General features: G+C 44.0%; 1 protein-coding gene across 14 annotated transcripts in view; it reads right to left on the bottom strand.

The window, feature by feature from the left end:
• Positions 1-13,541, bottom strand: part of MAP3K7 (mitogen-activated protein kinase kinase kinase 7) — a 1,005,666-nt gene that overhangs the window by 227,745 nt on the left and 764,380 nt on the right. For 8 of the 14 annotated variants that reach the window (XM_069606460.1, XM_069606461.1, XM_069606459.1 and 5 more), the window contains one exon: positions 830-910. The exons of the other annotated variants lie outside the window; for them this stretch is intronic. In XM_069606460.1, the coding sequence (XP_069462561.1) occupies positions 830-910 (81 nt within the window). The remainder of the gene's footprint in view (positions 1-829; positions 911-13,541) is intronic. 14 annotated transcript variants of the gene reach the window in all.

Genomic DNA, 13,541 nt, shown 5'->3' on the forward strand with positions numbered 1-13,541 from the left:
CCCTCTAGCAGTGACAACAGGTGAAGCTATTGCATTGGACAAACATACAAGGACAAGCATACATCTGGCCTTTTATTATATTGTTAGATAGCGCAAACCTAGCTCAAGAACAGTGGAGCACTTCAGGATTGTGACAGAAATTGGCTTGACATTTTGGTACAATAATGCAGTACTGTTGGTGGACGGAGAGAGGGATTTTTATTCTGATATTGATATTAGTGCACTAATAAAGGCGCCTAAAAAGATATAGCTGCTTTTAGCACCTACCAAAGCTGCTCAAACCTTGCATTTAGGAGCATGGAAGAGTTGGACATTAAAGCTGCCTTTTGTCATTGAGTTTAAAGTTAACAAAAAAACAAGCAGGGTTTGCATGCACATAGAATAGTCTCACTCTGTTATTGGACATTTCTACCTTGAAACTGAACACCCGCTGGTCTATGCCTCCGCTGACGAATATTATTTTTCATTAGCCCCTTCAACAGATCAGCATACACCACACAGGGCATGAATAGTATATGTTAGTGTTGCTCTCACGATTCCTGACACCATTTGGAGATTTTTAATCCACTGAAAATAAAAACATTTGTGAACCCCCTAATGTGATGCCTTTGGTGTGGTTTGCCAAAAAAAAATTCCTAATGGAAAATTAAGACTTGCGGTGGACTCCTATTTTAGCATTTCTTGTCTAAAGTTTTGAAAGAATGTGCATACACTTTAAAATCAGAGTTAAAAAAGAAATCACGAAACCTACAGGATAACGGAGGCAAAACGTTTTTCGAAAATTATTTTAATAAGACTGGCAGGTCTTGGTGATTGTGCATAGCGGTACCTGTTATGATGATCGCAGGGACATCCAGAATGTTGCCAAATGAAGCAGTTTTACGATGGCCTGGTTTATGCTTGGCATATGCTGCAAAAATACACAGATACAGGACACATGCAGACGACTACAAATGGTTTTATAGCACATTGACATATGAAGCACTGTAGTTTTAAAAGAATAAAACAGACACTAAATGAGAAGGAGATCATGCAAAAACATTCCATGCAATCCGAATGTTTCATCCATGCTCGAAGGACTGGCATTGTTAGTGCTTCTAATCGCTCTAATGACTTCAACCGTATAACAAAGAACAAATCAGACAAAAGCGCATCACTGTATGTCCAAAACAGGAGACAGTCACACAAAGATACAATTAACAAGTACAAGATGTTAATGCCATTTCCCCAACCCTTTTTGCGTGTTCGTCTGTTAGGTTCGATTTCATGTTAAAAAGTGCCTAGTGGAGAGGGTGGGATTGGTCATGTGGGTCCATGGAGACACAAGGGAGAATCTATTGCATGCGTCCAAGGCATAATGTAATTTACAGAACCAGGCCTTCCCTTGGGCATTTGCACCTTGATTTATGACTTTGCTGAAAACCTCATACTGAGACACTGAAAACACTAAAAAAGACCACTCAGCCACAAATCACCATCAGATGATGTACTAGATTATGACAGCTGAACACAAGTCTCTTGTGCTAGAATGCAGCTACGACCTACGACGAAACATTCGGTCTAGCTGGACACATGAGTCTCTTGCACTGGCACACTCTCCTGACCACCCGTCAGCACCCATCCACATGCCTGACAATCATGGGTAGTTTACTGGGACACGGCCAGACCATCCAACTCCAAATCTCGGTCTAATGAGCACACGCATATCCTTCAGAGAATTTTCATATATTAGACCCCCCCCCAGAAGGCCGTTCAATCTCACAAGCGTATCAAAACCATACTAATGTGATAAAGGTGCTGTATAAATGACAACTTACTACTAATAGAGTTTGAAAGGTCGCTTAAGAGTGTCCACACTTTCTTTCTGATGTCAGAACTTAATTGGCACGTATCTTCTGCCACTGGTAAGCTGATTTTTTGCTGTCTGTAGCATTACCTCCCTCTGCTCTGACCTCGGGATTGGGCTGTGAACAAGTCTTCCAAAGATTGAACTGCATGCCCCACTTTTACCATCCCTTCTTCCACACTCCTTATTGCGGTTTACTCAGATTACCACGTCAGGGTCTGGAATGCAATCTTCATGCTTAGCTGTGAGAATCCCCAGACTCCCTTCTCACTTCCAGCAACTCTCCTGGTTAGTCAGGATCCAGAATACAGCTTTCTTACTAACTTGACCACTGCCAGCCTCATCTATCGTTTGTCCCCCCCCCCCTCTCATCCCTCAGTTCTTTAGTCAGGAACCATACTGCAGACTTCTGGCTTAGCAGTGAGAAGACTGAACTCCTCCCACCACTCAACCTCCTTTCTTCCACTCTGTGCTTACAAGTGATACATTAATCGCAATACAGCATGTCACAAACCTCCAATAAATACTGGAACTCACCGAGAAAATCTCTGCTTCCTTGCACAGGGGTCAAGTGCCAGCTGTGACTAAATGACAAATTGACTGCAGGAGTACAACGGTGGCAGTGGTTTCGAAAGAGGAACAACTCACCAGGTATACTGCCTTTGCCCCTTGCAGTAACTGTTGGCTGAGTCCTACTTGTATATAGTAATTGTATATAATGAGTGGAACACTAGTAGCAGGGAATCAGTGCCCAATTAGCAAAGGAGCTGCTGACGACGACTAATAGGAATGCTTCCTCTAACTTTGTGTCTCCCGTTACTTGAGGAGCCGTCCATCTGCAAGGATGAGGCACCAGAGTGCTGACTAAAGCAGAATCGGCTCCAAGTAACTGTTTGGGGTTTGGGCAGAATGCATTAACTGAACCTAGTTTACGAGAAGTACATCAGATGACCTGAGACAGGGAGACGTGGAGTTGACTTAACCGAACATACATGGAGCCTCTGCAATTGGTTGAATGCTTCGGATAGGGGTTTAGCACACCAGAGACTGTATTTAAGGGAAAGGAGTAGGAAAAGGAGTAGGGGCCAACGGCACAGCACTTCGCCCACCATTAATAAAAACACTATTAACCCATCTCTGTAAAGGAAGACATGCATTCTGGGTCCGAATACAGGGGTAGAGAGGCAAGTGTTTCTGCAGCAATGTTCAAGTTCAAAGGATTTGTCTATAAACGGCAATGGGGGGGCATAAATGTATCTAGGGCCCTTAAAACCATATTGTGGGGACAGAACCACTATATGTACTTTGATCTTCTTTTTGGGTAGTTTGACAGCGTTGAACTTCTTGGCAGTTCTCAAAGCCCTGAAACCGTGTTGAGTCATGTGCTCCCGAGGATCGAGACAGTCGAGTCAACATGGTTCAGCGAGGCAGCGTGGTCCTGTAGCAGTGATCGACTCAAATAGGTTGAACAACAAGCAGCCAATGGTAGAGTTGGTGAGTCCAAGCAGTCAAGTCGATTCAATGAAGTCCAGGAAATGCAATGCATTTCTACAGCAGCAATCGGCTCGAAGATGGCTGATCACAGGCAGGTGATGGTCAAGGCAGCAACGCAAAAGTAGCGAGTGTCATATACTCTTAAGCAGACGAGTCGGCTCAAAAGCGGTTTGATGCAGGAAACCTGAGCCCAGAGCCGTTTTGCTTTTTTGGTGCAGAGGTCCCTCATACAGGGTTTCCAGGGGCAAGGTGAGTTCTTCTGCCATTTACAGCCCAGGTGGTTACCAGAGAGCACTTCCAGGGGCTGCGAATTTCAGTGAGTAGGATCCTGGCTACCACTGTTCAAACAGCGAACAGGCCCTGTCCAAACAGCAGTTCACCCCAAATGGTGCTCTGGAATTGGTGAGGGGAGGGTCTTGCTGCCTCCTTGAAGTCTTCATATTCAACTCTATAGAAGAGAACTTTGGGCAGACAGTACCGCAATAAAGTTCCAGGTGAAACCTTCTCATGCCCAAACATCATTCAAGCAAGGGGCTAGGGGGATTTCAACCAGTTATATAGCCGATTTGACACAGCAAAGTGGCCCATGTGAATCCTTCAGTAAGTGCCCAATCCTGGCTGTTGTGTCAAGTGCCTTTGCCTATTATCAGGCCCAGCGTGCTTGGTCTGCAGGAAGGGCCACAGAAGGTGTGAACGGCCTAAGAAATCCAATGATGGTGGAACTCCTCTTGTCTGCAACTACTCTAACTTCTCCCTCTCCCCTGTCGTCCTTCCAACATAGACTACAGCAATTACCACCCTGGTGTGAGCGCTCTCCTTTGCCCTAGCAGGACATGCTTTTGAAGCTCAGGCTCCCGGCTAACACCCCCACCCCCTTGGGGTGCATCTCGTCCTCCTGGAAAGGCGACAAGCCTTCCCAGAGAAAACAATGGAGAGACTTGGGCTGAACCCAATTGGCTTGTTCAGCATGAAACCCAGCCACAAGCAAGTGTACGCAAAGTGACAGTTGAAGGAGTCACTCCAAAGCAGGTCGACCGTGAAATGACATTAAAAGGGTTTGGCCAGCATAATGATATATTCCCATAGACCACAATATCAAACCAGATATGGGGAGTATTTATCTTCCAGCAGGAGAAGGGTACATCAGTTTGTAAATCAATCATTTGGATCAGGGCTATACCAGGTTAAGGGCAGTTCATGGCTGTTGGAATTTTGGTACAGCAGGCTGTTGAAGGAATGCACATGTCACTCTGCAACTGCAACGTTGCCAAACTGCAAGCTAGCTACTCAGGGTGTCAGTATACTGGCCTAGCAGAGTTATGTTTGCATAATACTTTTTAGCATGGTGCAAAATGAAACCTAGGTCCGATTAGCAGTTCTCACTTTCCGAGACAAAATTACCAGCATCATTTTGAACTAAAAATAAAAAGGACTAAAGCTAGTACACCTTCACAGATGACATTCCGTCACATTCTCCTCAGCCAAAAATGGCTCATCACTACCTTCTATGGGTAAGGCTCATCAAGGCAAACGTATCTACAGAGGACATCTGGAGTATTGAGATCCAGGCACATGCTATATATGTCCATATTCAATCCTTGTAAAGATATGGAACAGCACCAAACCTTTGGATTCTCTCTGTGAATGGGCATTTAGCACCTGAGAGGGAGATGGCCGGTTTAGTCACTAATGGGAGACCCCAAAAAGGCAGAGTTTCAACTTGCGCACAGCCCAAACCACTGCAAATACCTCTTTTTTTTAATTATAGCTCAGTTTCACCGTTCGTTATCAGTCGCCTGCTAATGTAGGCAACGAACAATGTAACTCTTTTCAACTCTAGCTGAGCTAAAACTGCTCCAATTCCAAATTCACAGATGCTTGCCTGAATAATACATTCCAGTCCATAAACTGGGGTCTTTAGTAGTGAGGCTCTGCATAAACTATTGTTTTGGATCTGAAAAGCTGTTTGACAGAAAATGGCAAAGGAAGTCACTTCAATTCCTATGATGTCAAATAATTTCTAGAAAGGGCAATGGTCGCACAACTGGGTTCTTACCACCACTCACTTGGTGTACTAGGTAAGTCATAGTACCGTGTGCTATCTGGTACTATGAAGCCTTGACGGCCAAGCCAGCATTCTGAATGGCCTGCAACACCCGTTTTAGGTGGGATGGATCTTCCTAGGCGTGGCTTAACACTGAAACATAATCTTAAGTATGCAATGCTGACGTTTTCAAAGCCAAATAATGGGGTTTACCATGCATTGAAAGGTTGCAGCGCTATTTTAAAAAAAAAGATGAATTTCTTTATTTTTTATTAATTTGGCTGTTTTTAAACAACCTTTCAATTTCTTATTACATTTCACATTTTTGTTTAACTTTCATTTTCTAGAAAGGTTTCATGTCACAACAAAATACAATAATAAAAGTTACAGATTAATATAATTGGTCTATGTATGCAGAGCTAATGTCTTCTAGGTTTGGTACGTCGGCGAAGATAGCGAGTATACGTGACCTATTTAAGTCGCAGGTTGGATAAGGTGCATCACAACAATTTATAATCAGATGATATTCCTGATTAGTAAAATGATGTCAAGAAGGCTTTGTTTGATTGTGCAGATTTCTATGTGGGTTACCTATGGTTAAGTTGTCCAGATGCATTCTCGTGGGGGTTGGCTTTCCCATTCTGGATATCTGCAGGTGAGTCCGTCAATTGAATTTTGTTCTTCATTAACATACATTCATCCTTGTGTTTTGCTAAGTTTGATTGGGAAACAGAAGTTGGTATTAGGCAGGCTGCATGCTGCGAAACCATGCATCTGTCAACAGCTTTCCTAATGTATTCATGTCTGAATCCATCAATGTTTTGATTACTTACTGATCCTGCGCTTTCAGAGTCGGGTGTTAACTTCTTCACTTTCGGTGAAGTTGATTCATTTGATGCTACTTTTGGGGAAGATAACTTTTTCTGAGAATCTTTTTGACTTAGATATTCATCTTTTTTTTACTATGTATGTCCAGTGGCTCATAATTGGAGTTTATTCCATTTCGTTTATACTCAGAGGCACATAATGGCGGTTGAAAATTTTTTATTTATTTGTCTATCGCTTTTCTGATTTCAACGGATCTATCTTCTGTTTGTTGGCTTTGTAATATTAAGTCTTTTTCTTGATTTTTTGCAGTCTCAGCATTATGCTAAGCAGTGACTGCAGATATTAGCTTATCTAGAGGCACACAAAACAAGGCGGGCGCTCCGTCAGGACATTTATGATCCTTTTTTGCTTGTGTCATTTGTGAATATTTTTTTATTACTGCGTTTGATGCTATGATGGTGTTTTTCTTCGGTAGGGTGATTGCCTTAAACAACTGCTTAGTTGCCAAGTTTGCAGTTCTTTGAGGTAATTTGGAGTTTGTAGACTTTCTTTCCTGATTAACTTGTTTTCAATTTTTTTTATTTTTATTTTTGTTGCGGACTGTGAATATAGTGTACGTCCGTTTGTCGGAGTCAATGCCTGAGTCGGAGTTAAGATCTACCGGTGCAACATTTGACAAGTTTTTTTAACTGCATCATCGTGAGACTGAGCATTTCTATCAGTTGAACAAATCATTTTTTCAAAAGCTGGTAAGGCGTCTGTACGGGAAGATTCTTCCACATTCGGTTTTGCATTAGCTTTTTTAATTTTGATATTTTTTGTCTTATTGGTCTCTGCATGCACCGTCACATCGTTAACCATCAACTTTCCATTTATTTCAGATATGAACAGATTGTTTGATTTTTTTTTAGAAGTGATTGCGGGCAGATTGCCATGCAAGTATCTTCTTTATTAATATTGCCTGTGCGTCTAATTTACAGGTAAGAGTTTCAAAAAGTTTCACAAAAGTCACAATCACCATATTCATGGCAGTTAAAGTGACCTGCATAAGGGGAGTTTTAGTCGGTTGTGTTAAGGGAGTTCGGGAATTTGGCTTATGATCTTTTAGTTTGCAGGAAGTTGGTGCAGCAAAAGAAAATGGTAAAGCTGAATCCTGTGTGGACACATTCCTAAACATGATGGGCGATTGGGGAAGATGATTTACCTCACTGTTGGATAGCCTACATGCAGGGATCAAATGAGAATCGATTGTGCATTCATATTTAAGATCAATGGATTTTGAAGATGTTGGTGTGAGGGGATAAACAGAATTCAAGGAAATGTGATCCTCTTGCTCAAACAATATAGGAGCGATAGGCGCCAATGTCAAGTCGTCGAGTGCCGCGTTCGTTCCGGTTGTGGCAACCAAAACACTATTCACAATGCCCTTCAATTGGACACCAACTGTATTTAATGTTGTTTTGTTTTTTTGTTATCCTTGGCCAAATGCTCACACGGAGTGCCTGCAAATACGGCAGTAATTATTGAATAATTTGTGATGTTAATGTATACAGCACTAGGTAAACCATCAGGCAATATGTCATGGGAAACCACTGGTGTCAGTTTAGAGAGAGTCACTGCTTCATTTTTCTCATGATAAAATGATCTTATATTAGAAGGAAAGGAATGGGCACATGCAGCCTTGGGAGCTGGTTTTAACGGCGTGCTATTTGTTTTCTTTTGCCATTGTCTCCGGTGAGAAAGTTTTGAGTCGGCATATTAGTCTTTAGAGTATAAACGCTTCTCTGCATGAATAGATTTAACAGCAAAGAGTTGGGGTAGTTTGGGGAAGCATACTTACATAAAGCACTTCGCTGCTTTGTTGCAAGGAAGTACCGGGAGTCTCCGCTGCGAACCAAGCGGGCGGCAAAGCGGAACTTCCGGTACTTCGCTGGTGCGTGCATGCGCTGGTATATATAGTTTTCTTGCAAATTGGGGCGGGGCTTAATTTTCATCAGATGAATAGGCAGCAGAAATAACTAAGAATACAAATAATACAGAATAATACTAGTAAAAAGGTCGGAAAGTATACCAGATACTTTAAAAGTCCTTTGAATATATATTGGAGAATTTTCGGAAGGGTCGCATATCGCTTTGAAAGCAATGATCACAGAGCTAGTCCTGGCGGCAGAGCTTGATCGCGGCAAAGCAGTACTTCCGGTACTTCGCTCGGTGCATCCGGGTGCTGGTAAATGTAATTTCCACCAGATGAAAAAGCAGCAGAAATAACTTGCTTTGAAAGCAATGATCACTGAGCTAGTCCTGGAGGCAGAGCTTGATTGCGACAAAGCGGTACTTCCGGTACTTTGCTCAGTCAATACTGACCTTTCCTTTGCTGTGTCAGTCAGGCCAACCTGCCAGAAAAAGGAACCCATGTACTTGACGGCTGCCTACATTGTCATTGAGTTAATCTGCACGCAGTATGGGGTGTGCAGCTATCTTGGTCACAAAATTTAGTCCTCTGTAGTCCACACAAAAGCAAAATTTCAACTCGCCTACTTCTGGACCTTTTAGGATAGCCCATGGACTATGGCATGGCTCAATGACCCCCAGCGCCAACATCTTGAAGACGACTTCTTTGATGGTGTCCCTCACCTTGTCAGACATGTGAACTCTGCTTTTCACTGGCTTACGGTCTCCTGTGTCAATGTCACAGGCACACCGGTCTGTGTGTTCCGGTGTCGGTTATAAACCCACAAAGTGGCCCAGAAGCCAGCCACTGGCTGTCTTGTGCTTGCTGTTCTGTCAGGTCAGAGGAGATTTGCATCTCCTCTATAGAACTATCTGTGGCTTGTGTGTGTAGCAAATCTCGAATGGGATCAGTCTCCTATTTAGACTCTCAGTCTGTCAACAGAGTCAACACCAAGTCATCCCTGCTGCAATGAGATTTTAGCCAGGTGACATGAAAGGCCCTATGCATCTGCCTATGAGCCTTTGTATTAATAAGATGGTACAACCTTAATGATCTTTTGAAGAAATACGCAGGGTCCAGTACACTGGTCCTGAATTGCACTGGGCTTGACAGGTTCCACTATCAAGACCAAATGTCCCGAAGTGTACTCTGTCGCTCTGTTCTTCTAGCCATGCCAGTGCTTCATTAAGTCCGGTCTAGCCTTCAGATTCTTTTTAGAGGTTTTGATTTAATGGGCCATTCTGGATCTTAACCCCTGTACATAATCCATTATGTTGTGTTAAGGACTTAGGGGTTGCCCTCCCATCCTTCTCCCACCAGACTTCGAGGAACCCTCAACCCTACTTTGTTCTGTGGCACCTCCCAAAAGGTGAACAGGAATGGCAAACATCAGGGAACTGCTCTTTCAAGCCACCTATGTATTTCAGGCTCTTGTTGAATCTTTCCACAAGCCCAATGGTTTGGGGATGGAAAGATAAAGAGAACTTTCAAGTAACCCCAGACCCATGCTGTCATGAAAGTGGAACCGCTGCCAGAAATTACTTTTCTGGGCAAACCTAAATACATCAATATCCCTACCAGAGCCTTTGCCACGACAGAGGCTTTTGATACTCCTGAAGGGCGACTGCTTCAAGGAGCTGTGCGGCATAGTCAACCACTACCAAAATGTACTGGTCTCCTGAAATGGTTTGAGGATCCAAACGACCCACAATGTTCATCCATATCCTCTTAAAAGGCTGCCCAACAACTGGTAGCAGAATAAAGGGTAGCTTTGTCACCCTGCCCGACCTATCAGAAGCTTGGACGTGTTGCAGGAGTGCACACATTCCTTGGTTTTTAAACCCATCTAAGGCCAGTAAAAATGGGCAGAACATCAGTCAGCTGCCTTGGTCACTCCTAAGTGACCTGCCAAAAGAATGGTGTGAGCCAAGTTCAGTAGGAACCTCCAGTGACATTGCAGAACAACCAGTCCCGTGTTTCACCCTTTTTCAGAACTACTAGGCTTACTGTACAGGAGACCATTCTCCCAGTACATCTTGAACAACCCAGACGCCTCGACGAGAGCTTGTTCCTCTGCCAGCTTCCAATTTGCTTGAGTGGGGCAGTGTCCCTGCATCTGGAAAAAGTCAACCTGACTTTTGATTCTAGCAGAGAACAACTTGTTCAGTTCCGAGAGGCCCCTGATGCCTAAAGCTACCCTGTCGTCACCCCAGGAAGGTTCCTTTTCTACAAAAGTAGGCAATCTGCAGATCACAGATTCATATTTTACAACAGTAGGCACTTCAGTGGCCATATCATCCCCTCCTGCAGTAGCTGGAGCTTCAGGCGAATAACGACTAGAATCTACTGGGGCCTCCAGTCCCCCGCAATCTTCAGCAGGAAGAACCTTGGGGCCCAAGCACTTCTTCTGTGGCTGCTTTCACAGCTCTTGTGACTGCCAAGTTTATTTCAGGACTGATATACCCTAACAAACATGCTATTGGAATGGAATCAACTGCTACTCAGTGTGTGGAGGTCTCCCCTCTCCAGCTGAACTACACCATTGCCTTTGGGCATTAGCTGAGACCATCAAACCCTCAGAAAGCAGACTGGGCATCGGACACACCGTCTTTTGTTTAACCAATTTTTGACAGATAGCAGTGACACTAGCAGCTGTGTCATGCAGCATGGTAGCTTTGTTCCCATCACTGGAGTGACTAGGGAACATGTGTCAATCCCTCACCTAGTGGGAATTCATCTGCTAAAATCTCCATGCTGATTATGGCCTCTGCCTTAAGACCAGTACTGAGCATGGACTGTTTGGGTATGCCCTGCCAGTTTGAACTTTCCTTTTTATGGGAACCCCCATAAAGAAGACATCCCAAGTCTACCTGGCTCGGGGCTCAGACTCAGTACTTGCCCCTGGTCTCCTCAGCCACCACTGCTTCCACAAATGCTTGAAGGCTTTTCAGCATTTCAGGCTTACTAATCTTACAGTCAAAGGAGAGTTCCTGTTTCTGACATGATAGTAAAGGGTGCTGGATTTCAAGTCCTTCATGAAATTCATGTTCAGTTCCATTACTACAAGACAATACCTGGCAGTGTTTCGCACGTTCCCTGTCCAGTACTTTAATTTTGACTGCTTAAGCTAAAGGTGTAGTCTGTGCTAGATCCAACAACGGCCACATATGTAACGAAAGGACTTTTGCTTTGAACGAAAACAGGATTGGTTGTGGTTTTTAAACTTCTACTCAGCCCCACACTACTACTTAACCAGCAGTGAGCCCAATCAAAGGTGAAATAGACAACACAACAGGTAATTCTTCTTTGCCTCTTGTCGTAACGCAGTAGAAGGGCAGGTTAGACTGTTCTGGAAGGGTGTGAGCTAGCAAAGAAGCATTCAAACAACAATAATACTGTGACACCAAAATTAAGGCAATGTCCACATAAGGTACTATACAAATAGGAGTCCTTATTCAAACTAAAAATACAAGTAATTCATTAAAACACTAACAACCCACCACTGTAAATTAAGACACAAAATAAGCAGAGTTTTGATGGTAAGGTGACACATTGGGCCTGAAGACAGGGAGTAGACCCGTAATAGTTTCTGCAGTTCAGTTTCAAAGAATGCCTTTTAAAGGTAAAGGTAAAGAGTTAAATGTCTCTAGTGCACTCAAAACCATGACGGGGATAAGAACCACTATCAGCACCTTTATCCTCTTCTTAGGTGGCTCGCAGCATCAAGGCAAGATTATTGGCACTTCCAAATGGGTCAAAACAGTGTCAAGTATGGTGCTCCCAATTGATGGAGCAATCAGATTTAATCAGTGGAAAAAGACGCAGGTGGCGATAGAGCTGGCCGTTCCAAGGAATCGAGTCAGTTTAACAAGGTCCAGGCGATGCCATACAGTTTGGCAGCAGCAATCGGCTCGAAAGCAGCTGGAGGGCAGGCAGGCTATGGTTGAGTTAGCAGATTGACAGCTTAAGGCGTTTCGAAGGAGCAGTGAGTATTCAAAGGCAAAACCCCAGGCCCGGGTTCTTCCTTTAGTTCTTGGTTGCTGGGGTATCCCTTCCAGGGTTCCTGGGGCAAGAGGAGTCCTTCTGGCCTTCCAAGCCAGGAAAGTTGCCAGAGGACACTAGTCAACTCCGGTGAGCAGGAACCTAGTTACCAGTGTTCAAACAGCTGTTCAACCCTAATTGGAGAGGCGAGGGTCTTGCTCCCTTCCTTAAAGTCTTTATATTCACCTCTATGGCAGAGGGCTTGGGCAGACTGTACTCCCATTGAATGTGATGTGAAACCTACGGATGTTTAAGATGATTCAATTAAGGGAAGGGAGGTGCTCATCTACTTATATAGTCAATTTGCCACAACTGACCAGTCCATTTCCATGCTTCTATAAGCATCCTTTCCTAGCAGCTGTTACAAGAATCATTGCTGGGTGATGTCATCCCCAGAGTGCTTTGTCAGCAGGAGGTGCAGGGGAAGTGTGCAGGGATGTCATTTCACCAAAATACAAGGGATAGCAGTACTGACATCACACGACCATTGACCTCTAATGACATCATAGGAATTGATTTCATTTGATTGCACCCCCAAGTGACATCACAGGCAGTGATGGCACACAACTTTCAGATGCGTCTAACACCTGTGTTTCCACCCAGAACATTCAAACACACCATCACATTTCTTCTCATTCACCCGCCACTCACTGACCCATAGCACATACATACATCTGACACGCACTTCATACATGCAAAATATACATCACATTTAAAAGGAAGAAAAAGCCTTATAACCTGTTTTTCCAGCTTTGTTCCATCACTCCAGGCCACCCTCGGCTCCTCCGTGCAGCTCACAAACAGGAACCAGGAAGCTGAGAGAGCTTTGTGGTTCCTGTTTATGAGCCACGGGGAAGCCAGAGGAGAAGTGGTTGGAGCTGAACGTGGCATGTGACACGTGCCACATGTCATGGTCAGCTCACCCTACCGAGCGCTTCCTACTCGCGCTGAAAGCCTCAGCACAGCCTTCACCCAGATGGGTGAGAACTGGGCCGGTCCCCCCAGACATGGTGTGGCAGGGTCCCTGCTACTCAAGTGGCCAGGAGCTTCCATAAAAATATATATATATATGGGATACATTACTCACCGTAATCGTATTTCTGATGCTTGTATCTGCTTAGATTCACATGCTGTGCATAGGCCGACATCTAGTGGAAGCTGCGGAGTATTACAGTTTGTTTTTCGAAACTCGAAAATGGGCGTCGACACAGGCGTGCCAGTAATACTATCCCTAGTGTGACGTCCACTGTACCCAAGATCCCTCACTCGTCTAGGATCCTCAGATTGTATTTTTTCTGACATGAGGAAGCATGAGGAGTAACGTGAGTACAGATAAC

This window comes from Ambystoma mexicanum, chromosome 4p (assembly GCF_040938575.1).
Source record: "Ambystoma mexicanum isolate Mex_15411 chromosome 4p, UKY_AmexF1_1, whole genome shotgun sequence".
In the NCBI taxonomy this organism is placed as follows: domain Eukaryota; kingdom Metazoa; phylum Chordata; class Amphibia; order Caudata; family Ambystomatidae; genus Ambystoma; species Ambystoma mexicanum.